The sequence below is a fragment of the Catharus ustulatus genome, chromosome 1 (genome assembly GCF_009819885.2).
Source record: "Catharus ustulatus isolate bCatUst1 chromosome 1, bCatUst1.pri.v2, whole genome shotgun sequence".
In the NCBI taxonomy this organism is placed as follows: domain Eukaryota; kingdom Metazoa; phylum Chordata; class Aves; order Passeriformes; family Turdidae; genus Catharus; species Catharus ustulatus.
This window is the reverse complement of record NC_046221.1, coordinates 64,654,190-64,679,057: the sequence shown is the minus strand read 5'-3', so window position 1 is coordinate 64,679,057 and position 24,868 is coordinate 64,654,190. Positions and strand designations below refer to the sequence as shown.

The 24,868-nt window shown below is 38.9% G+C and overlaps 1 protein-coding gene across 3 annotated transcripts in view; it reads left to right on the top strand.

Moving 5' to 3' along the window:
* Positions 1–24,868, top strand: part of CDKAL1 (CDK5 regulatory subunit associated protein 1 like 1) — a 393,288-nt gene that overhangs the window by 126,319 nt on the left and 242,101 nt on the right. For all 3 annotated transcript variants that reach the window (XM_033061554.2, XM_033061574.2, XM_033061564.2), the window contains exons 7-8: positions 4,089–4,137; positions 18,886–19,006. In XM_033061554.2, the coding sequence (XP_032917445.1) occupies positions 4,089–4,137; positions 18,886–19,006 (170 nt within the window). The remainder of the gene's footprint in view (positions 1–4,088; positions 4,138–18,885; positions 19,007–24,868) is intronic.

Here is a 24,868-nt window from a genome sequence, read left to right as displayed (position 1 = left end):
TCTCTTTTCCTGGCTTTAGAGAGGGTATAGGCTGAGTAGTCTTTTAACATCCAACATTTGACAGAGATCCCTAAACAAGGTGAGATGAAACAGAATTGGTGACCTGGAGTTAAAATCTTCAGGATTATAAATGGCATGTTATAATTACCTAAGATAGATTATTTTATCTATGTAGTGACTGTTTTGTTTCTTAACTATGTCAATGAGAATCAATGTGTAGAGTTTTTCCTAGATGAGAAAAAAAGATTGTTTTACTCCAAGTAGCTATGTGTAGGAGTATGCTCACTCCTAGGGTGTTCATATTGGGTCTTAGCAAAAATTTCTTTACGTAAAAAGTGGTCATGCATTGGACCAGACTGCTCAGGGAGATGGTTGAGCCACCATCCCTGGAGGTATTTGAAAGTGTGCTTAGGGATAGGGTTTAGTGGGGGGATTGGCAGTGCTCTTATGCCTAATTCTGATCCACCAGGAAGGGTCAAAGATTGTTCCTGGCCTTTGCTTCAACTCAGCTTTCATGCTTTGATAAAACTCTCTTTATCCTTGCTTTTTCACCAGACAGTTTCCTGCTTTGGCTACTCTTTCATGGGTTTGTGAGCCTTGCCTGTGCTCTTGGCCCCTATCAATCTCTGCCCGGATTTCTGCATCAGCCCGGATTTGTGGTGGTTGAGTGTTTTGGGTTTTTCTTTTTTTTTTTTTTTTTTTTTTTTTTTTTTTTTTTTTTTTTCTCCTTTTTCCATAGTTCTACTCAGTTATCAACTCTGCTCTGTCTGTAGCTCTTGTTCTGTTCATATGCTAATGAAGAACCATTTGAAGTGGACCTTAAGTCCAAAGTGTACTTACCCATGCTGGAAACAAGGTCTCGCAAGATCTGTGGAGCCAAGTGGGGTGCACTAACCACACCCAGCAGTGCTGTCCAGCTGTCAGTCCTGGGGGATTGTTTTTTTGAGACACTCTGCAAAGAAATGTTGAGGAATGGTGTAATTTCCCTTCATACACCATCAGGATGTCTCTGTGCTTCATGGACTTACTGATGCCTGATGGAGACATTATCGGAGCTTTGCTCTGAAGGTTTACACATATCTTTAATACCACTCCAGAGCAGAATTATCCATAAGGTTAGTGATATGTGAGGAAAAGAATCCAGCAGACCTTTATATATACAAGAAAATTTCAATGCTATTACTTTGTAATTTTTTTCTTTTTCATTCCCCCCCACTTTTTTTTCCAAATAAGAATGTTCTAAACCTTTCCCTCCTCTCACTATAGATTCACCTCACATTTTCTAAGCTACTTTTGTCTTCATAACTGCACACTGTAAATGTTCTACATTTTCTTCTTGAGCACTTGGTGATTTAGCCAAATAATTTCCAATAATTTCAAATGAAAAATATTTAATGTGGGAAATAGCATGTAAGACAGAACAAACATCCATTTCTAGGTGCAGATCTCATTATCTCTCAGACCTATAATTTTAATTACTTACATGAGCTATCTTCTTGACAGACATATTGAGAATAATTTAATTTATCCAATAAAATGAAGATGCAATATAATGGTTGGTGGGTTTTTTTCTATTTTTATTCAACAGGGGATTTGGAGCAATGCAAAAATTCCTCAGATGCACAATGCAGAAAGTAATTGGTGGCTCAGGTTATGAACCACCCATATTTCTCATATTTTAAATTATTAAAATGGTTATGAACTTAAACAGTTTAGTACTGTCACATATAGCAATAATGTTTTAGGTAATATAAAATAGACTTTGCTCCCTTTCTGTAGTGTAGTTTTAGATGTGTACACTTCTATTTTCAAGTGGAATTTTTCTATTTATCTCTTAAATGTTTAGTAGAAAGCATATGTGGTTAATATCTTGAGTCATAATTTTTAAAACTATATCCAAAATGGATATGTACACAAGTTCTTAAATATGCATTTGTTCCATACAACCGCTTACGTGTGCTTTCTTTACAAGTTGATTGCTAGATATGTCAGTATGTCTGTCATGTGAATGTTTGTGATTCAGAAAATTATTTAAATTTATTTATTTTTCAATAAAATTATTAAAATGCAGTTATTAGCAACACTGTAACTTAATTTATAGAATTCATAACTAATATACTGTATTCAAAAGTCTGAAATGGTGGACATCCCTCTTTTAAAAGGCTGTATTTCAAAAGGTTAAAAAAAAGAAAACAAAAGAAAAATAAAAATACTTTTACATTGACTTGATCCAAACACCCTGATAAGGAAAGGAACTATCTCCCACTGACTTCAGTTGGGAAATTAAAATCAGACTCCAACTATAGGTGAGCATTTTTTAAACTTCTATTAGACAGATTGGAAAAATGAATGTGAAGCAGACAAGATGTCACAATCTTGTACTTACAGGAAATTACAAACTCAGTGGTTTAGGGCAGAGAGACTTTAATGGCTTTGATACAAGGGATCCAAGTTCCAGGTTCTCCTCTTGAAGCCTCTGCAACTTGTGCTTTTCTGCTTGTTTTGGAAACAAGCTGGAAAAGAAACTCCAAGGAAAGGACTGCTAAAATCATACTAAAATCTCATTCATGTATAGTAATTTCACGATTATAAGCCGCACCTGATTATAAGCCGCACTTCCGGGTGTCAGCAACTTTTCATTCTTTGGCCATATATAAGCCACACTGGATGATAAGCTGCACTTTCGTTCGCAGTGAGGACCCGTGTGCAACAAAGTAATGAATTAGTAACAATTGCACGATCGCGGGTTTTACTGGCAGGTACTCAATTTGCAAACATTTTTCACAGATCAGGGTAGCCTTAAAACGCAACCTAAAAACTAAAAAAAATAGAGAAAAATCGCTCACTTTTATTAAACCTGCTGGCTCCGCTCTTGCCTAGGTGAGGGGAGGGTGCGGCCCAGGGGGGTGAGGGCAGCGAGGCCGGGCGGGCTGGGGACCTGCTGCCCCAGGCTGTCAGAGGTGGCGGGAGCTGCAGGCGGGAAAGTTTCCTGGTGAGTGGTGGAGCCCCCCTGAGCACCGCGCTGGCCCACCCCGGTGCCGGGGTGGCGCCGGGCAGGCCCCGCTGCTCGCCAGCCGGGCCGATGCCCTGCCCCGGGTGCTGCGCAACAGTGGGCGGGAGCGTGGAGCCCAGGCCCACTGGTGTCGGGGGCTGCAAGCCTGGCGGAGCCACCTGGAGGGGCTCCATGGGCGGAGGTGCCGCCACCCGGCCGCTGCCCCGCACGCTGCGCAGCAGTGGCCGGGAGCGCGGCGCCCAGGCCTGCCTGTGTCCATGGCCGCGCCATGTGCGTGGGGTGAGCACAGTGCCATGCCTAGGGCTGGGAGCCTGGCAGAACCACGGGGCCTCGGCATGCCTGCAGCGCCGCACAGCCCCGGGCGTGGGCCGGGCTGGGATGTGGCGGGTGGTACGAGGGATGGCAGGGTCGGCGGGGCTCCGCGGCTGCCAGGGCTCTGCAGCTCTCGCGGCTCGCACTTCCGGGTTGGCAAAATTCCTAGCTTCGTTCGTATATTGGCTGCTCCTGCGTGTAAGCCACATTTCCAGGTTCGGACCAAATTTTTAGTCGAAATTGTGCAGCTTATATTCGTGAAATTACTACAGCTTAGCGAAGCAGTGTTGTAAAAAGGAATGTTGTGGAAAAATGAAAAACTAACTGAAGTGTGACAAGTTGGCTTTCCTGCATTGTGTTTAAATATCTATAGTAGAATTACACAGAATAGGTGATTTGGATGAAAGCATTGGAAAGAATCTCAGTTTCGAGAATCCCTGAGTGTTTAATTTTGTGGTGTTAATGTTGATTCCTTCTACTTTATATGCCAAAAAAATGTTGGCCATTGACTTTAAATAAAGACTAATACATCTATTAAGAAATAATTGAGCTATTTATGTAATTGTTTGTGAATTTTGGCAAATGTCACACTAAAACAAATTTGTTGTCTTTGTTGCACATGTTATATAATGGCCATTAAATATTATCACAGCCCACAATTCTTTACTCCCCCTTAATCCAGAAGAAGACACTCTTGAAAGACTAGTTGATATGAAAGTATGTCCAGTGGTTGACTACTTAGGTATTTACCTTCTTTTTTTAGGTTCAGCAGATAGATCGTGTAGTAGAAGTTGTGGAGGAAACTATTAAAGGTAAGCATCACACTTGAACAAATAGCAGCTAGTCTGAAACATGTCAGCATTAGCAGAAGTGCTGCTAGTGTGTTCTTTTTCAATCTAACACTTGCTTTGTGGTCCATCTGAATGTTTGGCCAGTGCTATACTTTGTCATGTATGCTTTGTATAAGTGATGATTTCAGAGATGTTTTCTGTCAGGAGCTCTGTGGGCTGTTGGTTTCATAGGTAAATGATCAAGAGGAGACTTCAAGAGATCATTTCATCAGTGTAAGTTGGTGTACAGTATTGTAAAAAGCTCCTGCACTATCTTAATTGAGTGTTACACTTCTACTTTCTTTTGTTTAGTTCTCTGGTTGTTTTCTTCTTTTCCGGTGTTCTGGCTTACCTCCCTGAGCTCTTCTCAGCAGGACAGATAAATTATTATCTTCTGGTTTAATGTTCTTTTGTAACTGTGTTCCTTGTTCTCTCTGGCTTTGTGTGTGTACTCTTAGTACTTTGCAGTGAAGGAGGGAAAAAACCCAGTATTGTTTCTGCAGCCTGACCAGTAAACATTTGCTGTTAAACAAATATATTTGTCTGGGTCTTTCTGGGTTACCTAAGTTTGTCTCCATTACTTATCAGGCCATAAAAATTACTGTTCCATGAAGCTTTAAATTACAAGATTTAGTTTAATTGTCTGTACTTTCAATATAAACAAGTGTCTAGTCCACAAGACACTTTCAGTAACTTTAATGCTGGAAAATGATTTTTTTTTTAAACTACAGGATGAAAGATTAAAGCAGTGCAAATTTTTAAAAGGCAAAAAAGCTTCTGTCATAAAATTGTATAGTATGGTGTAAAACTTCTAGAGCTTGTCGTTTGAAGGTCTTAATATTTCATGTTGCTTTGAATGCTTTCTGGAGTGAAACCTGTGCTTTTATGTACTCCCAACCACAATTTTTCCCAGACTGTCCTTAACTTATGGCATCTATTTTTGGGGGATGCAACCTACTTTACCATACAAACAAAGAAAAATTCAATATATATTTTTTATTTAATAAACCAAACTGTTTTCCCAGAAACATCATGGTGTTCATGACAATATGTTGGAAATGGGGATGCTTCATGATTTTTACAACACTACTTCAGCTCTCTGCTTTTTCCTGAATTTTATTTGTTCTTAAGGGAGTAAGATGATAATCTAGGTCAGCATGCCCTTCCTTTACAAAAATGGGCTTTGTAATATCTATACTGACTCCAGATATTACTGCTTTTTGGATAACATAATTACAGTAATTTCACGATTATAAGCCGCACTGAGTATAAGCCGCACTTCCGGATGTCAGCAACTTTTCATTCTTTGTCCATACATAAGCCGCACCTGATTATAAGCCGCATGTTACAATACAGAGTGTGATAAAAGGTATCTATTCTATCACCATCGTTGAGGGTGGTGGCAGTGATCCTTATCTCAATGGCAGATAATCTGCTAATGGGCCATCCATTGAAACCAGGTGGGGCACTGTTCTTTATCTTTTCACAACCATCCTTCCTCCAGGGAGGTATCTTCTGCTAGTGGCCCATTGAGTCCCACTGTGTGACTGATAAAATTACTGCATCCATTGGAAGTTGCTGCAGCCAGGGGGAAGAGCCCAACATTTCTTACCAAAATAAAAACAGAGGTTTTGGGACACTAAGGGAGCCCCTTTCTCCACTGGATTCCAGAGGAAAACCAGATTTCTCCACATCACCACTGGACCTCTGGAGGGAAACTGCACCTTCTACAGGAGCACTGCTTCAACTGAATCACATCTGTCACTGCAAGAGGACTGCAACCACCATTTAATGGGACTGCTACCAACACCCTGCCTGACGGGGTGTCAGGTTGTACTCTGACTTTGTCAGGGTTTGGAGTTTGTTTCTTTGTAGTACTGTATTTCTATTTTAATTTCCCTAGAAAAGAACTGTTATTCCTAATTCCCATATTTTTGCCTGAGAGCCCCTTGATTTCAAAATTATAATAATTTGGAGGGAGGGGGTTTACATTCTCCGTTTCAAAGAGAAGTTCCTGCCTTTCTCAGCAGACACCTGTCCTCCAAACTAAAACAGCAACTTTTCGTTCTTTGTCCGTATATAAGCCGCACCTGATTATAAGCCGCACTTTGGGTTCGGACCAAAATTTTAGTCAAAATGGTGCGGCTTATAATTGTGAAATTACTGTACTCAGGATATGGTGACTGAATGTTATATGACTAGAAAGAGTACAAATAATCTAGTAGCAGCTGCTAAAAAATGTTTTTCACTGAATGAATTTTTAGGTTGCATTTTAAACATTGATATAATGCTGGAAAATAATGTTCATAGGAATATTAATGGACATTTAAGCTTTAAAAAGTGTGAATTTTTGGAAAGATTTTTGTTCCTTTCTAGCTTACTAAAAGTGATTTGAATTAGGAGAAAGTGAGCTGCTGAATTCCGTACATAGTGCCAATTCCATCAGGGCTTTCCCCAAAGGCAATGGAATGCAGGATTTCTGAAGTTTTATTGGAAAAAAATGAACAAAAACCAGCTCACCATTTTGAGAGAGACATTGACTGGCTGGAGAGAGTCAAACAGAGATGGTTAAGAGGCTGAGACTGGGTAATTTCTCCTCATAGGAGAGCCTGACAAAGCTCAGGGAGGGGGATCACATCGAAGTGTATAAATGCCTGAGAAGAGGGTGCAAAGAGAAGTGAGACAGACTCTGTTCAGTGGAGCCCACAGACAGGACCAGAGGCAACAGGCACAAAAATGCACAGGAGGCTCCTTCTAAACACCAGGAAACTCATTTTGACTGTGAGGATGACCAAGCACAGGCTCAGGTTACTGAGGGAACTGGTAGAGACTCCATGCCTGGCTGTATTCAAATGCTGTGGACATGGTCATGGGGAGCTGGCTCTCAGTAGCTCTCCATGAGTGAGAGGGGTTGGACAAAGTGGTCTCCAGAGGTCCTTTCCAACTATAACCCATCTATGCCAATAAAATTGCAATTGGAAGGAGAATCAAGTTGGCAGAGATCATAGCATATGATAATGGCTTACTTTCTTAAAAACCAGACATAAAAATAGGAGCTTTTACTTATATTTCTTTAATTTACTTAAAGAAGCTGCATTATTTTATGAATTTTGGGATCATCTACTAGTGGAGAAAAATGTGAAACTCTTTTTCATTGTGTTTTATGAAGAGTCTAACTGTGAACTTCCATTATCCAAGTGAAGTAAAATACTGTACATAACAGGACTGCTGATTAGAATATTTTATTAAATAAAATGGATGCATGGTAGAAGTTTATATTAGTGTAAGATCAAATGAAATGTAACCCATTGTTTTATGAGTCTGCATCGTTGGTAACAGCTTCTGAAGCTGCTAATGCTTTCAGGAGATGGAGCTGTTGTGGGACAGGGGATTAAATATGAATTCTGAATTCAGAGCCAGCTTATAGTGGTGGCTTTTAAGTTGGGTATCTGTCATAGCTGAAAGACACAATTTTTTTCATCTTCTTTTTAAAGAAAAGATTAAGGATGCATGGTAGGTGTATTCCTGTAGTGTGGTTATGTATATGTTGAAAGCTTAAAAAATATATATTGAATATTTAAAAAAAATGACTGAATAAGTGGAACTTCTTAGTGTCTGTGCTCAGTAGGACAACTCTTTAGATTGGTTAGCCATTTGAGTTGTCTGGATGTTCTGTCCAAATTACAAGGTGGAAACAGGTTACTCTGCTGCTAGTTTTAAGTCTTGGCTTCCCATTTTTTAAGTGATTAAATGATAGTTTTTTCTTGGATGCTTGAATTTTGTAGTACACAGTTTACAAAAAGGGAAAGTTTGTAGAATTTTTTTTTTTAAATCTTTTCAGTTTTTCATTAAAATGGCTTCCCGATTGGATTTGGTTGAAAGCTTGCTGTACTCCCAAAGAAAATTGATTTCTTGGAATTATTTAGAACTCTTTGTATGAAATATGAAAGGGTTTCTTCTAGCTTTATTTCTCAGTCTTAAGGGCATTGTCAGGAAGACCTTTTCAGAACATTTCCATTCTACTGGGTCAGGAGACAGCAGTTTCAAGAAATATATCTTTGTGATGGTCTTCACCACATATGTGTGAAGACAGTGTAATTGTTAGTTCCCAACTCTCCATCGAGATAATTCTGATAAACACTTTTTATGTGACTTTATCTTTTTATCCTGCTTCATCAGAAAATGGAAAGGAAGGATTTGCATGTTTGTTGTTGCATTGACAGTTAAAAGAGAGAGAGAGAGACTTTTAAGAGGCTCAGTGATTTCTCATTTTTATGCCATCCGAACTTTTATCACAAGTGTTGAATTGAATCTTTGAAATTTCCTAATTAGCAGGTAAATTGTCACTTCCAGAAGCAATCTTCAATAGCAGTGCAGTATTTGTATGCAGGTCATGTCTAATTAATATTTATACTGTGTCCCAAGATATATTTTAACTAGAGACATCTTCACGTACTTTTCATATGATATGGTAATTTATAACCTGAAATCTCTATACTGCCTGTGAGGAACTAGACAATGCATTGAGAGTCTCAGAATTGAGCTTCTCCAAGTGATGGCCACAATTGCGCAGCTAGTGTATCTCTCAGTCTTCTTGAGAAACAGAATGGTTTTGTCATGCAGGATTCTGATTTAACCGTTTAGTAAACCCTGCTTCATCTGCACATTTCCCAAAGTCTGGATCACAGCAATTTATACATCATTAGGGAACCATTCCCACTCCTGTACTTAGTTTTCCGGTAGGGTATTATGATGACATACAATGTTAGGAGAGTATTGCTAAGGAGTTGTGGTGTCTGTGAACTAGGTAAAAACAGGCCTATAATTGATGTGTGTTCCATCACTCAGAATTTTTGTATCGAATATAAAAGTTATTGGGGATAATCAGTTTCTATAGTACGCTCCAATAAGCTGAAGGTTTGTCTTCAGTGGGAACTGTAGAATGTCTTTATGGTGACTGCTAAAGTCAGCTTTTTATCAATCACTCTCAAATCTGTCTTTAAAAAAAGCCTGTGTGTGTATACAACCTTGGCTATAAACAGTCTGCAGTAGACAGAGAATACATTTGTTCTGTATTTTAAAGGAGAAATGTTAACTGCTTAATGGAGAAATTCCTCTTTTCTGGCTTTGAATTTAGGCCATCAGAGATTTAGGTCTTTCTCCCTTCCTTTCTAGACATGCTCTCAAATCCCACGTTATTAAGGGTTTGTGGGGGTGGGAGGCGTGGGACCAGAGTACTTGTGTAGTCTGCTTTTAGCTTAGGCCTTAGGGAGATGAGGGACATAGGTTGAATTGAGTTTAGTCCATATTGTGTGTCTCTAATGCTTTCACAAAGCATAGTTTTACAATGGGTTATTAGACCTGATGATAAAAAACAACCAAAGGAAATTACTTCAGGGTTGAGCCCTTTATACTTAACATAACCTTTCTCAGTTTCAGTCACGTTGACCTGTCTGGTGAAGTTGCCCATCCATTCCCAGTTTAAACATTGACCATTATTTGCTAAACTGTTTAATTGTCCTCATGCGATTAGCAGTTATGGATTCATGAGAGTTGCAGTCTCTGTCTGTATAAAAATGATATGAGCAGTACCTATATTATATATAGGCTAAAGTGTAGAATTTATACTGGATTGTCTGCCCGAGAGAGAGAGAGAGTGTGTGTGTGTGTATATATGTGTACTTACATGAATGCCAGAATGTTAAATAGTATTTGTATGTGCTGCTTGATTTCACAGTAATCTGCTGGTAACAGTAGATAAAATAGTCTCATTTCAATTTCTGTGACTGTGGGAAGAGTAGCTTTGACTTAAGAAGCTGATGACAAGCCAAATGAAGAATAAAAACTGGAGGAGTCAGGAGTTCCTATTTGAGGAAAAGTATCATTTGGCTCTCAGTCAGGAAACTGACTGTTTGTGCCAAAGTGCAGCTTAAGGAGGGTCAGAGGGAGGGTAGTGGCCTCATCAAGTCCCTGTTTCTGTTTGTATCTCCTTTGAAATTACATAGAAAGGGGGGTAGAGGGGGGTAGTTTTGGGCGGGTTGTTTTATTTATTTCACTGTGTGGTGGGTTGACCTTGTCTGACTGCCAGACCCCCACCCAGCTGCTTTCTTGCTCCCACTCCTCATGAGGGCAGTGGAGAAAATAAGATGGGGTAATTCTTGGGTCATGATAAGGACAGGAAGATCACTTACCAGTTACCATCATGGGGAAAACAGACTCGACTTGGGGGAAATTAATTTAATTTATTGCCAATTAAAAATAGAATAGAGTGGTGAGAAACTACCTTCCCCCACCCCTCTTCTTCCCATGCTCAGCTTCAGTCTCTCATCCCAGACTGCTCCATATCCTCCCCCGAGCGGTGCAGAGAGATGGGCAGTGTGGTCAGCCCAGTGCAGCCCCTCTGTGCTGGCTCTGCTTCCCCACATTGCTGCAGCCTGGGGCATACCCATGGGCTCTGGGGATCCAAGAACTGCTTCAGCACGGGCCCTCTGCCAGGATCCCTGCTCCAGGCTCTTGCTCCGCTGCAGGGGCAGGATCTGCTTCACTCTGCTCTTCTCCAGCGACTGCAGGGGGGTCCAATGGGGCACCTGCAGCACCTCCTCCTTCACTTTCTCCTCCTCTTCCCACCTTGCTGCTCACAGGGCTTTCCCTCCATTTCTTTCCTCACTGCCAGGCAGTGTTTCTCCCTTTCTTGCACCTGTGACAGCTGTGGAGCTCCCCTGTGCCCTGTGGCAGGGCTTTTGGAGCCAGCTGCATCTGGCACTTGGCAGCTGCCCCTGCACACACCCCGGGAGCAGTACCACATCCCTAATGCAATTTCTGGAAGGTGGAATTGCCTTTTAAACTGGGATTGTGGGAAAGTAAAAGCACTAACTGGAAAAACTGTTTTGAGGCTGGATAAGTCCTTGAGCAACTTGGTCTAGTGGGAGATGTGCCTGCCCATGGCACAGGGGTTGGGACTAGATGATCTTTAAGGTGCTTTCCAACCCCTTAACTAAGAATTCTATGTTTCCATGAACTCGTGCTGTGTTTGACAGACTTAGGAAAGTTGGGTAGGATTGAAATCATGTTTTCAGTGGGCAATACACAGAGTTACAGCGAATCATTAACCTGGGGCTATGACCGTGATTAAAAGATTCACCCATCACTCATTTGTATGTATCAATCACTGAGGTTAATGGCATAATGTGGTACATGTCACCTGCCTCTGTTTTATGTGCCCTGGATTGGAAGCTCTTATATTAATAAAATCATAAGTTTTTTGTTGTCATCATGGGTAGAAAGAATGTAATTCCTCAAACGAGAAGCTTTCCCCCCTTCCCCCCTTCTGTTATTTAAGAACTACTTTGACAACAAGCATTGGCTTTTAAAGGACCTGGCTGGAAGGTGTCCCAGTGTATGGTTTTTAAATGAAGTTTTGTTCATGCAGCCAGATGCTGCAGTGGGAGCACTAGGTTGCATTTTAATTGTCCCTTTCTGACTGCTTAGTTCAAGTGTGATGTACTGAAGGGTACTGGTGAGTTCCAAATAGTAATACCATGATCTGTGTCATTATCAGTTTGGAGAGTTAGACTTTGTAGACTGTATTTTAAGTAAAAATGTAGAGCACGATGAGAAATATGTAGTAATTGTGGAGAAACTGTTTCTGCAAAGGCAGATTTTAATTGCTTTTGTAAAATATCAATAATGATGTGGCTCACCATTAAAATCACCCCTGCTGGGGCAAGAGATTTCTGTTACCATCAACTTGCTCTTATCAGTTTATTGCTGTTTTTGCTGTGTCTGTTCAAATACTTTTTCAGGGTCTATTAGGTGTGATGAGATGATCCAGGACTTTAGATAGGTTTTGTAATTATTTTTCTCAGTGTTGTTATTTCTTTGATTTAATTTATAAATCTGATAGAACTGACTATCCCTATTATGACTGTCATTGCTATGACTTTATTTTGTAAGTAGCTCACAGAAACTGAATGGGAGATAAACAGAAGAAGATAAACAAGCAATTGGGGGGAAACAGATTGAAAATCTCAGTAGCACAATTGTGATTGCTCTTTGTTAAATGAGCCTGTCATGTGCATGGAAAAGGTGCCTTTTCTTCCAGACCCATATATGCTCTTTTTCACACTTTGAATGACTATCTTACAGCATCCCTGTTTTTCTGTCCTATTCACATTGGATAGACTCGCCTGGATTTAGCTCTGTTAGAGAATCCTCAGGACTGGTAAATGTAAAGAGTACCTCACAATTTTGCATGCAGCAAGAAGTTCAGCTCAGCATTTCACTCTGAGGCTAAATTTGTTCTGTTCAGCCTGCAAACCCCAGAACATTAGGCAAGTTACTTGTGCTGCTACAACTGGCTCTGACAATCCTGCTTTCAGCACATCCCTTCCTCATAATGCAGCCTGTTTTATCTGATTCAAAATGTCTTTTCCCTTAGAAGTTTCTCTCCAGGATCTCCTGAGGTTTTGAGTAGAATCTTTGATCCTAATCAAATGCATTTCTTCACAGAGAGGTGAGGACAGAGGGTCAGGGGAACTCTTCCTGTAGTTGATTCTTAGCATTGTCCTTCTAAGCTGTGGAATTGTAGCTGGCATTTTGAGTTCACAGGAGATTTAACGTTCAGGCACTTTTTTCAGAAAGACAATAACATTGCATGATCTCAGAAGAAGTAGGGTGAAGCTATTGAATCCTGAAAAAAAAGTGCCTTAAATAAATAGGGCATTTCAAGTGCTTTTGCTGGGAGAGAGGAAAATACTATGGGCGTGTCAAAAATGTTTCTTGAATACTTAAATTCTTAACTTAGCTTGGTGAAATTTTTACATAGACAGTAATTCCTTGTTAATAGTTATCTCTTTTTCTGCATGATTCTTTCTGCATGAAATAGTACAGTTTTAGTGCTTACAGATATTGTTATGATTGAGTCATACACTGGGGACATGCCAGGAATAAAGAAGTGTTGCATGTTTAATGGAGAGAAAGTGGTGTGTGAATTTTAGCAATATGGGACACCTGCAGACCTTTTCTACTGAATATATTGTTTTTGAAATTACATTAAATGAATTTTTAAAAACTCCTGTCTTCACTGGTGTGACACTCACATTCCAGAATCTTCCAGAGCGGTATTATTTTTAGATGCGAATTCCAAGTGCAACACTTAGTAGTTCTCTATATTTCAAGCTAGTTACAACTGTGCTGTATGCTTAGTAATGCCTGCACGTTTCTATGAAGCTTTTTGATTTGGTATAGGGTGGAAAGCAATCTTTTTATGACAGACTTTTGAATGCAGAGACTGGATCAAACACACCACCTGCTATGAGCATCCTAATGGGGCTGGATGCCTGGCCCAAGGCATGGTGCATTGACACACAAGGAAAGATCAGTAACTCTGACAGCATTAGTCTGAATTATTCGCTGTTCCTGACTACACCAGGCGAAGGAGTTTGACAGTTACAGAACATTCCCATATTCACTGATCTAGAAGAGGAATAATTTATATTAGTTGCTTGGTCAAGAGCAGGGCATATACCTTGCAGTTAGGTTTGGCTCCCTGAATTTACTTTAGACAGGAAATGCCACTGATGACATTCAGGGATGCCAGTGTGCTGCTGGCCAGCTGGGGTTGGTTTGGGTGGGAGCATCCACACAACAGAGTCCTAAACCAATTAGTGTCTTTGTTTTTGCACTTGTGTGTGTCTGACAGCATGTGATTGCTCTGGGGAGCTTGGGAATTCCTTTGAAATCAGTCATGTCTGCTGTGGGACAGCATGTTTGTGCTGCAGGGCAGGGAGAAAAGATGGGAGAGGAGCTTATGTTTGCCCTTGCTTGATGCTTCTTATGCTTCTTTCAGTCTTTATTACTGCTTTTGGTTCTTCTTTACACATCTTCCTTTAATTTTGCTTTGAAGAAATGTATTACTTTGTTTTCCCTTCATACACTTTTACCTTCCTTTCCTTAGCTACACTGCTCCAATGTGCTATTTTTTCCAGCACTAACCTTGAGGAAAGGAAGCTCTCTATTCATTAAGAACCAAACAGTGGTGGAAGGAAATATGTGCAAGAGTACACGAAATTGTGCTTAATCCTGTTCCCTAAAGATGCTGGTGAAGATCAGACAGGTTGGTGAGAGACATCTGAGAAGTGCAGAACAGTGCATTGGCAGCTGTGCTGTGAGGAAAAAAGTGTCTTTCAGGAAATGGTGAATAACCTCTAAGCATAGTGATGTAACTGGGAAAGGGAAAGAGTGGGTAACAGAAGAAGCAGAAAACAATAGAAATTGTTGTTGCCAAGGCTGGGGTTTCCTTCATCTTTGAAGATATTCTGTAAAATCATGCTTTTGAGCTGCTTGAGATATCTGCACTGTACTTAGAAGCTAATAGCTAAGAAATCTGTGTCTGGCTAGGAGCTGTGTTTCAGAGTCACACTTTATAGCTCCAGTAGGGTGTGCAGGGATGAGGAGGGACCCTGAGTAAGTGCCCTCTTCCATCTTTCAAGCAGATATAATTTCCTAGCAGTTCATGAGGGCTGCCAGCCTAAGGACAGAGTGAACTGACTATTATAATATAGATCTACTAGTATCTGATACGATGCTGATAACCAGGTAAAGTTTACTAAAACTTACTAAGCCAGACTGCTTCCCCCTGACTTACTCTTGTAATAAACGAGGAAAGTACCAGTCCCATTTGAACCTGTTTGCTGCAATATCATTAGCATGCTTCTGTGGTTCTAGGTCACAGGGATCTGATGGTAGCCTGAGGTTCACAGGACGTTTAATGCTATAATCCTATGACAAAGAAATTCCATTACCTGTTTCCTTCATATATTTGTATTTCAATCCTGAAGCACATACATTTATGATTAAAGGTCTATGTACATGCCATTAAAATTGTGCTGCTGCTTTGTGTCCTTTTTAACAAGTAAAAATAAATACTTTGAAAATATTTTCATTTTGCATACTGAATTAGCAAACTAGACATATTTAAATGCCCTCTTTCAGACTAACAATAGGATTTAATGTCCTGATTAATTAATCCCAACCTCATCCTTTTTGCAGATAGTGTCAAATAATGTGAATTACATCTACTGACTTCTATGTAAAGACAAATTTAATATTAAATAGTTCTGAAAACTAGAGAGCTCTGATTCATTTTAAATTGTTCCTAGCTTGATTTCATTTGCACTTAGTGTGAGTGATTCTGCTCTGGAAATGTCCTTGCTGGACTTGGTTAGTACTTCTGCTTTGTTGTAATCTGTATTAATTACCTACTAATTAGTGGAAAAACTGCTCTGAAGCATGACCTAAGCCACTAATTAACTTTTCCAGGTTTTGTTTTATTTTTTCTTAATGGCATTTTATCTGCTGCTGGACTATGTGGAAGTAGAAACGTTGTTTTTATAGCAGAAGCATTTAATAGGCCTAGATCATTTAGGCTTTCCTATCTAACCTGGCTAGATCTGTTTGTCTTTAAGCTGTTTCAAAGCTTGCATTGTTGAATGAGCCCTCAAAAAAGGAGTGGTGTTTGTTTGATATCTGAGATGGAGCACTCATCATTATGGTAATAGACTTGAGATTAACTCAGTTTTCAAAAATGTTGTACAAAACTTAAAAGAAATAAAAGGAAAAAAACAAACATGAAAAGACAGTCTCCTTTTAAGTTTGGGACACCTGTTTTTGCTTAGGTAAGTTATGCAACCTGTAAAGTCAGAGAGAAGGTAACTCAATCAGATAAAATGCTTTAGAAGTAAAGCTTAATTGCAGTGTTTTGTTCCATCCTAAGCTTTGAAAGGAGGTCATGAATGAGATTTAAAATTACTACTATTTCTGTTAAACTTGATGTTGGGCTGGGCTTAATAGTGCTGGTTAGACAATCTTAAAAAAATTGTTTAGCCTTTTCCTGGTTGCAGAGGGCAAAATATTTATTTTTAAGTTTTCTTGAAATAAGTATGAGGAAAAAAGATTTACAGCATGTGAAAAAGTATGATTCAGTGTTTATCAAGCTATGTTTTATTAATAGTAGCCATTCTGTAAACAGATACTTTAGTGATTACTTAAAATGAAAAAAATAGTCCTTGGATGGAGTAGGGGAAAAAGGATTTAAGGTCAAGAATACTGTAATTGAGAGGGTTTACCTCCTAAGAAAAATAATTAACTGTGCCTGCCACACAAGTCACAGTTGTTGGACTTGTATGTGCTGCTTGCTTTCTGGATGCATTAAAGTCTCTGCTAAAAGTCATCTCCCATTAGGAGCATTTTTTCAGCTTCTGGTGTCCGGACTGCAAAGTAAAGGGATGTTGTTATTCTTGAGTACCCCACAGATCTTAAGCCTCATATTAATTCAGACTTCAGTGTAATTCAGGAGGCATATGGGAAGTGTATTTCATGTGAGAATAAGCTGTTGTATTTGATTGCCAGCCCATAGATTTCCTGAGCTCAGGTTGAGGGTTGGGGTGGGTGTTAGCATTCAGTAGATCATGTGGGAGATGGTCACAGAGCTGGGGTTTCTTTCCTGAATAAAGGAAGTCTCTGATGATGGAAGAAGCACAGTCTTATTCTCCCAATAAGTTATATTCTATCTGTAGAATGGCCTGATCTTGTGGGGTGTTTTTGGTGGTGGTTGCCTGATTGAGTAATGCTTTCAGTACGAGAAAGGGAGAGCATGAGCTAAATTCCTGTTAGAGAACAGTAACTCACATGGCTTCTCCTTGTGAGGGTCTGTGCTCTGAGGAGATGGGGCCTTCCTAATTCTGCACTGTGACATATTACTTGGAGAGGGGGGCAGGTTGGTTTTGTGGTTTGCTGTTTTCATTTTGGTTTTTAAACTTAAGAATGGTGGTTTGACCCCAATTCTAAGTGTGTGAATTTTAAATTTTGGGTTAAAATCTTATTGTTAAGCCTGATTGTTTTAAGACTACTGTGAATAGTTTCACTCTTGTTTTCAGCCAGAAGTCCAAATACACCTTTAATATGGCAATGTAGCTGAATACTTTAAAAATGGATAAATTGTTTTATTCCAAATAAACCACAGTATTAAGAAATACAAAAAGGAATGTTCTCTGTTTCTGGTTTAAGACTCTCTGTTATACAAGTAAATAAAATGGTGCCATTCTTGCAGCTCCTCAATGAAGTATTAGGTTAGAAAGTAACTGATGATACTGCTAGTCAAGGATATTACTGTTACTCTCAGGAAAAGGTAGAAGTGAGTAATTTAGCAAATGCTAGTAGCACAAGCACCATATTACTAAATTCACTACAGGATATAATGAAATTTCTGTCAAATGCAACTGCAGAAGTAATGCTTTTTGTTTCTTGTCAACATTATGATGTCTTCTATTAACCATTATGTCTCCTGTTGGTATTAACCTTTATGCTATCAGATCAGTCCTATTCACTTGTTCATTGAGTCACTTGATTTAGAATTTTTATGTAACTTCAAAAACTTGAGGAAGATGTTATTCTAGAAGTAGTTGGGTTTTTTCCAGGCTGTTGTTGTAATAAGTAAATAAATTAAGAGCATGAATGCCACATTACTCAAAAATTAATTTATGACTCCTCAAAACAGGCAGTGAAGAAAGGATTTGACTGATGAAGGAATTAATTTTGTAAATAGCTGTTGGTAACCCAAGTTAGGAGCTTTGGTGCAACAGAGCTTTTAATTTATTTGAATTGTTCATAGGCTTTGCTGTGCTGGATGTAGCTCAACTTGTACTTAATAGTTTCATGCATTGCTCTCACCCCCTTCCTATTTTAGGGTTAGTTTTTTTCTTTCCTGAAATATTTGGCAGATTGAAGCTGTAGGGTTTATATCGAGAGTTTTCCAAGTTCAGTACACACATGCTTTCTCTTCCTGCCACCTTGAGTTGTTGTTTTCCAACTCTATTCAGGTATCTACCATTAGATTTCACTTGCTGTCTCTCACCTAGACTTTATAGAGTAAATGATAGAAGTCTTACACTGATAACTTGGGAACACTTTAGACTACCTTATGCAATAATACACACAATTGTTTTGATTCTTCATTGTTAGTTCTTGCTTCACCATATCAGCGAACACTGTCATTTGTGCTCTTTAAATATAGGACTTGTGGTATGACTGATGTTGTAGGCAATTGGTGAAATTATTTGTATTTTGCTCTCTGAGTATTAATGGCTTCAGGAAAGTAGTTGTGAGGCAGTTTTCTGACCTGCAGTTGTCCTGGTGTGGGAGGAATATGTGCAAATCTTGGTAGTCAGCTTAGCCATGGACATGTGAGGAAATGCTTCGAAGCACTTTCAGACTTAATAGTCAGGTAACCTTGCAACATGTTGGTTCTCAATATAATAAGCTTTAAAATTATTTATATTTTTATTACCTACTAATTTAGGTTTGAATGATTTTTTTTTTTCAAGAATCTTTTGATTCTGCCATACAACTAATTTAAATATTATTGTTATGTTGTTATTTGTGAGAGAATCTGAAAATAAGACTACTTAGATAATTTCAATCATATAAAACACAAAATGCAAGTGTGAAAAGATAATTGGATTAAATAATTTGCTCATTTTAAGATAATTTATTTTACCTGTCAGCGTCTCTTTATAAATGCTGTAGCTGGTGGAAATATGTTATTACATCTCATTCTCGTTTTCAGTCTTTGAAATATAAACACTACTTCTGAAGAAGGGCAAATCAAAACAACTATGATGAGACTTGTTCTTTGTAATAACTGCTATTTTTTTTTTTTTGTTTTATTTGAAGGTCATTCTGTGAGACTGCTGGGTCAGAAAAAGGATAATGGGAAACGTTTGGGGGGAGCACGATTGGATTTGCCAAAGATTAGGAAGAATCCACTGATAGAAATAATTTCCATCAATACAGGGTAAGAATCTTCCAAACTTGCAAAACATGCAGAGGAATTCCTTTTATCTCTTTCTGCAGGTCTAGTGTACTACTCTTAAGCTACACAGAAGGAGGCAGGATGACCACTTTTAAATAGTTTAAGATGTTAAATTACATTCATTTTGGAAAATAAATCCTTGCTGATTTGGTTATGACAAAAGAGCATTTGTAAGGTTTTTTCCTCCCTCTGTGTTTTTTTTTTTTATTTCTAATATGGTAGTTCTATAATATTATGATCTGTAAATAAATATTAAAATATATTGACTCATTATTATCTGTAAACATTGGTGAGATCTGTCTCTGTGATTGCCAGCGCAGATTTTTTTAATGGCTAAATTAGATATAGTTACTTCTGTCTTGCTCCTCTAACCTGATTGTAAAGAGTCATCATGTGTATATTTCATTCTTATATTCATTTGAACACGCTCCTCTCTTCTGTCAATCAACTCTGGATGCCCATTTCCCCATAAGACTACAAACACTTTTCTGCTCTGTACTCCTACTTTGAGGAATTCTATTTTAATCTTCCTTCCCTTGCTACTTTCCTTTTATCAAGGCCAGTTGGTATCTTTCCATTTTGTCAATTTATTAAAAAAAAGAAACAAAGCAGAACAACAAAAATCATACAAGTCCTCTTCTGATTTTCCCATCTTTTCCAGCTTACATAGTAATTTCCCTGGTGGTTAAATTTAAAATGCATTGCTCTGGGCATCCCAGGTAGGTGTGAACTTACTGAATGAAAAAAAAAAAAGCGCTGTATTTCAGTTCTGAGTTTAGACTAACACATTCATAAACATTTCAGAGAGGAGTTGTGATACTATCTTCTTTCTTACTTTATTGTCTTTTAGTAATGGGGCCTTCATAATTGCTGTGAAACCTAGTGTGCTGTTTAGGTCAGAATACCAGTTCAAGGCTTAGTGGGGTTACTTTTTCTTCCTCTCACTCCTGGTAAATATATGGGTACCATTTTGTCATATTGCTGAATTATAATACCATTTTAAACTGCATTTTTGTTCATGGATTGGTTTTGAAGTCTGTATATAAGCTCTTCAGTGTAGTTACTTCAAGTGTTCTAAATTCTTTACCTTTTTTTCTTTCCAGTCAACATCTTGTTTGTGCCCATCAAAATCCTTTTCATGGTTAAAACCATTTTTTTACATTTAGTTGTGTCTGACTTTCAGATGGTAAAAATTCTCATTTTCTATTAATATTTATCAGAGTATAATGTTATAATATCTTTCTAGTTGTAAATGTTGTCAAGTTTGTAAGCTAATTGAGCTATGGTGGTGTTCATGTCTTTTGTTGTATAGTAATGAATTTCATGGGAGAATTAGAAATGCTATTATTTCAAATATCAGATTATTACTAGTTTAATTACAGAGGTTAATTAAAGGGTACTGTATTGTGTATACACTTAGCATTAGGTGACTGATGAGGGTAGCAACCATTTGAAACTTTTTTTTCAATATATTTTGAATAGATATATTTTTTTACTGGGTTTTGAAAAAATAATTGCTTCCCAAATTGATCAAACTGCAGATTGTTAGCATCTCCTAAGAAGTTACTCTCAGAAGCCCTTTCCTTTAGTACCTGATAGTTTACAAACAAAAATTGCATTGCGTAGTGGTTCTTGCTGTTCTCAGGTCAATTAAATACCTATTTTCTACCATGAGACCATATAAAAAATACTAGAAACCACAAAAATGTACCTGTTTCATGGAGAAGAAAGTCAAATATTACTTGGTAAGGCGAAAGCATTCTTAATGCCTCAAACAAACAAGTCAGTTGCATAAGACAGCTAAATTAACTACTATCTCAATCTATGTTACATTGCCTGCTTTCCTCTCCTGAAATACAGGTTCTTGGGTTTTCCTGTCTTTCTCTTCCCCCTCCGTCTTCGCAGCCTCTCCAGCTGTGTTTCGTAGGTGACTTTTTTGCGTATGAGTTTGAAAAACAAAGCATAGCTTTAAAAGGCAGCAGCGCTTAGCAGTTTTGGAAAATATAAAAGTGTAATTAATGAAGAACAAGACACAGAATGTATTAATCACTGTGATTTGTCTGTGCTAATTTTATCAGCTTTGCCTTCGTAGTCTGGTTATGTCAATTTTTAGTACCAACACTACATTGGACCTGAGTTTTCTTTGTATAGAGACTGGAGAAAACTTTGAAGACCATTTTTTGGTACAGTGCTCTTTATTAAGAGGTGAATTTGGATGAGACTAGGTGGTCCCAAAATAGTAAAAAATACTTTGTTAAAAATAGCGGTTTCCTCTTTTGAAATACTTTTGTCTGATACTGTTAAACAATAGTGTTTGGGAGCAGTATGAGCAGGGCTTCTAAGTGAGGGAGATGAGGGTGCCACCAGCACAGGCAGTGCCCACACCAGCAGGACACCTGGTGCCATGGAGCCTGAGCAGTGTGGCAAAGCTGGGAGCTGGTAATAGGACCCATGAGCAGACAAAGACATGGAAAATTCCATAATCACAGAATATGCTGCGTTGGAAGTGATCCACAAGGATCACAGAGTCCAACTCCTAGCCCTGCTAAGGACAGCCCTAAGAGTCACACCATGTGCCTGGGTGATGAAATGGTCACCCACAGCTTGTGGATCAAAAGGATATGAGGTGGAGACAGGCCTGGGGAGAACAGTACAAATAACAGGTTGAGGAGATGAGTGCAGGACTGGAGGCAGGCAGGTTAAGCTCAAGCCAGGTCTGGGAACAGAAGCCTGAGCTTCATGGGGGCTCCTGGTGCAGAGTGGGCTGTGGAGGCAGCAGCTGAGGCTGGGCAGGTCAGCAAGGGCCTGGGGGTGCCCATGGGGCTGTGACAGGTGGTGCTGAATTACCATTTCCAGCTGGGGGTTTAATGAAACCTTGGCCTCTTCTGTAATTCTGTGCAGGAAGAAAAGGCTTATTGGAGCATGTATATTCCCTCCTCCTCCTCAAAGCCCTGGAGTCTTTGATGGCTCATGTTAACCCCTTTCCCTCTCCAGTAGGATGAATTCCTTTATGTACATGGACATCTGCCAGCTGGATCTATTCTTTTGAGGGTTCAGAAGGACCACTTAATTTTTGGGAGTCTCCAGAAGTGCTGATTGTTAAGACATCTCTCATACCCATACATTTGTGTCTTTGTTTCTTAACTCAAGATGGTCTCAAATTAGGTAATTTTGACTTAAGGTTTCTTTTATTGATTCCTTCTCTCAGAAATGCAGGAAAAAAATTCCTGACCCACGGACTTCTGTCCTTGTATAGTAGCTATGAACATTTTCTGTACTTGTCCAAGCACAAATGCATGCCTACATATGCACGGCTACATATGCACATGTCCCTCTGTGTTTGTTTTGACCAGATTGCTGCTGTACATGAGTGTCCTCAGCTGTTTGCATAGATCATGTCTTATCAAGGGACAGACATATTGTGTCTCCACTGCACTGTGCAGTCTGTAATAATAGTAATAATAGTAATAGTAATAATAATAATAATGATAACAATAAAACCAAAGCAAAACCCCACTTGATAAGCAGTATCCATTGAAGATCAGGTGCTACTTCTGTCAGTCGTGAGCCAGCTCAGAGGTTTTACACAGTGGCATGTTTGTCCCTAAAAAAGGGTTGCTGTGCCTTTACAGGGACCTGTGTCTTGTTCAGTGTTTAGCACTTTTTAATTTTTTTTTTTTAAAGTAATGGGCAGTTTTTTCCTACTGTTAATTTTGATTGTTCCGAGGATTGTTACTTTCTCATTGAGAAATCCAACCTATTTGTTTGATTTACCATGACAGTTGGTGGTTTCTGTCACTGTCAACAGACTGTGACTCTAGAGAAAAGCTCCCATCCCAGGAGTGAGATGTTTCAGAGTTTCCAAGTATGTTTGCAGAGGCTAATGGTGAGTTACTGGAATGGAGGCACAAGAGATTTACCAGACTTCTCTGACATGCAAAGATATGCTAGTGACTCTTCATATTTCCATATGCCCATACGTAAGAAGTCCTTACTATCCCAGTATTCTATACAAGCTGTAGATTGGCTTCTGTGATTTCCCCATAAGAAATAAGTAACCTTTTCTTCCTGTGTTGTTTTCTTTCTCTGCTACTGTTTAGAAAACACTTTGCAATATTTTTCAAATCAATTATTCTTTTATAAAATAGGCAATTAAAAACCACGCTTTGTCACAGTGCTCAGATCGCTGTCTTAATCTTAGTATATCCTTCAATGACATTAGTAGATCTGAACCTAGAAACAGTGATTTGTTCCTGTACTCCAAAATAATTTTCTGCTTTGAATAAAGGGCATTTGGTTAAATCTTTTCCACTTTTATTAATGTCATAAGCATATATTGTACAGGTCGTCATCTTACTGGAACAATCCAGGTAATAGTAGAAAAGCATGTTAAATACTGTTTGGAGAAAAGGCATACATTTTTAAACTAATATCCCAATGTGATTATTCTGTTAGTTTGAAGTAAGAAAAAGAAATGTTCTCAAATTAATTTTGTATTACAGGTTCATTTAGGTCTAGGGAAAAATCTTTTTCTGCTTGTGGTCTCATTGTCCTTAGCACCAGTTTCATAACCCATGTAGCACCTAGGCAACTCTCTTTAAAGGGTTCAAGACTTGTTTTTCCACATTAGTTAATTCTGTATCTGCTTTGTAGCTTGGACTATTGCTCATGTATCTTTGTTGTTGGTATGACTTGAACTCCCTTATTACCACTCACGTTCAAATATGACTTGATTTGTGCTTTTTCTGGATGCCCTTGGGAAGCATGAGAAGAGTGTAATATCACCTGAATATGAGCTACACTGGAATTTACTGATGGGTGGTTTTGCACATAGGTCTGCTAAAGTGCTTTCTGTATTCTTTTTGAAGTTTCCACCTCTCCTCCTGGAGCAGGCAAGTTACTACACTGCTCATATGACTGGCTAGAGAAGAATTAAAAAACACAGGACAGAGAATTCAAAACCAAAAGGAACATGCAATGTACATGTATGTATTAGACTAGATTATTCCTGCAATGCTGCAGCATCTTAGAGGATGCTTTTTATCTCAGAAAGATTTTCAAATCTGCTTTTGTGTCTTAAATTCTAATTAAAGCATAGCACTTCAAGCTTAGTACTCTGTATTGATGAACTGCAATCTTTTTTGCTCATGGGATAGCCCTTGCTAGCAAGGTTTATGTTGAGAGGGAGCAAACATAGTAGTCTTTAGAAGCTTGATGCATCCTGCTAGTTTTGTAGGGAAGTTTTAAGTCATGTTATCTAGTGATGGTTGTTCCAAGTGTTTCCAAGCTGCCAAAGGATCTGAGTCTAGAAGAATGAAAAAAAAAAAAAAAGTAGTTTTACATACAGAACTCTGTTTTATGAATCACGTGACCAAAAATTCAGCATTAAAAAGAAGCTAAAGAGTTACTATTTTCAATCCTGATTTGCCCAAGCAGGAATATTTCCGTGGTTATGTATTGTGAAAGGTTAAAATTCCATTTCTTCATCATTTTCTGTTGAAAGCAGATTTTTCATTTTTATAGATTGGTGAGTATGACAATTGAATTGTCTCCAAGAGCTGAATTTTAATTTACAGTAATTTCACGACTATAAGGCGCACCCTTTTGACTAAAATTTTCCCCCGAACCCAGAAGCGCGCCTTATAGTCCGGTGCGCCCTATATAATGGACAAAGTTGTGAAATTCGAAAACCCGGAAGTGTGAGCCGCAATGGGGGGGCGGTGCCGCAGGAGCGTTGAGTCGCGAGTGGGGGCGGGAACGGGTAGCCGCAGCCGGCAGGAGCTGCGCGGGGAAGGAGGGAGTTGCCCCTGACCCCGGCCCGGGCGTGAAGGGAATGAGGAGCCG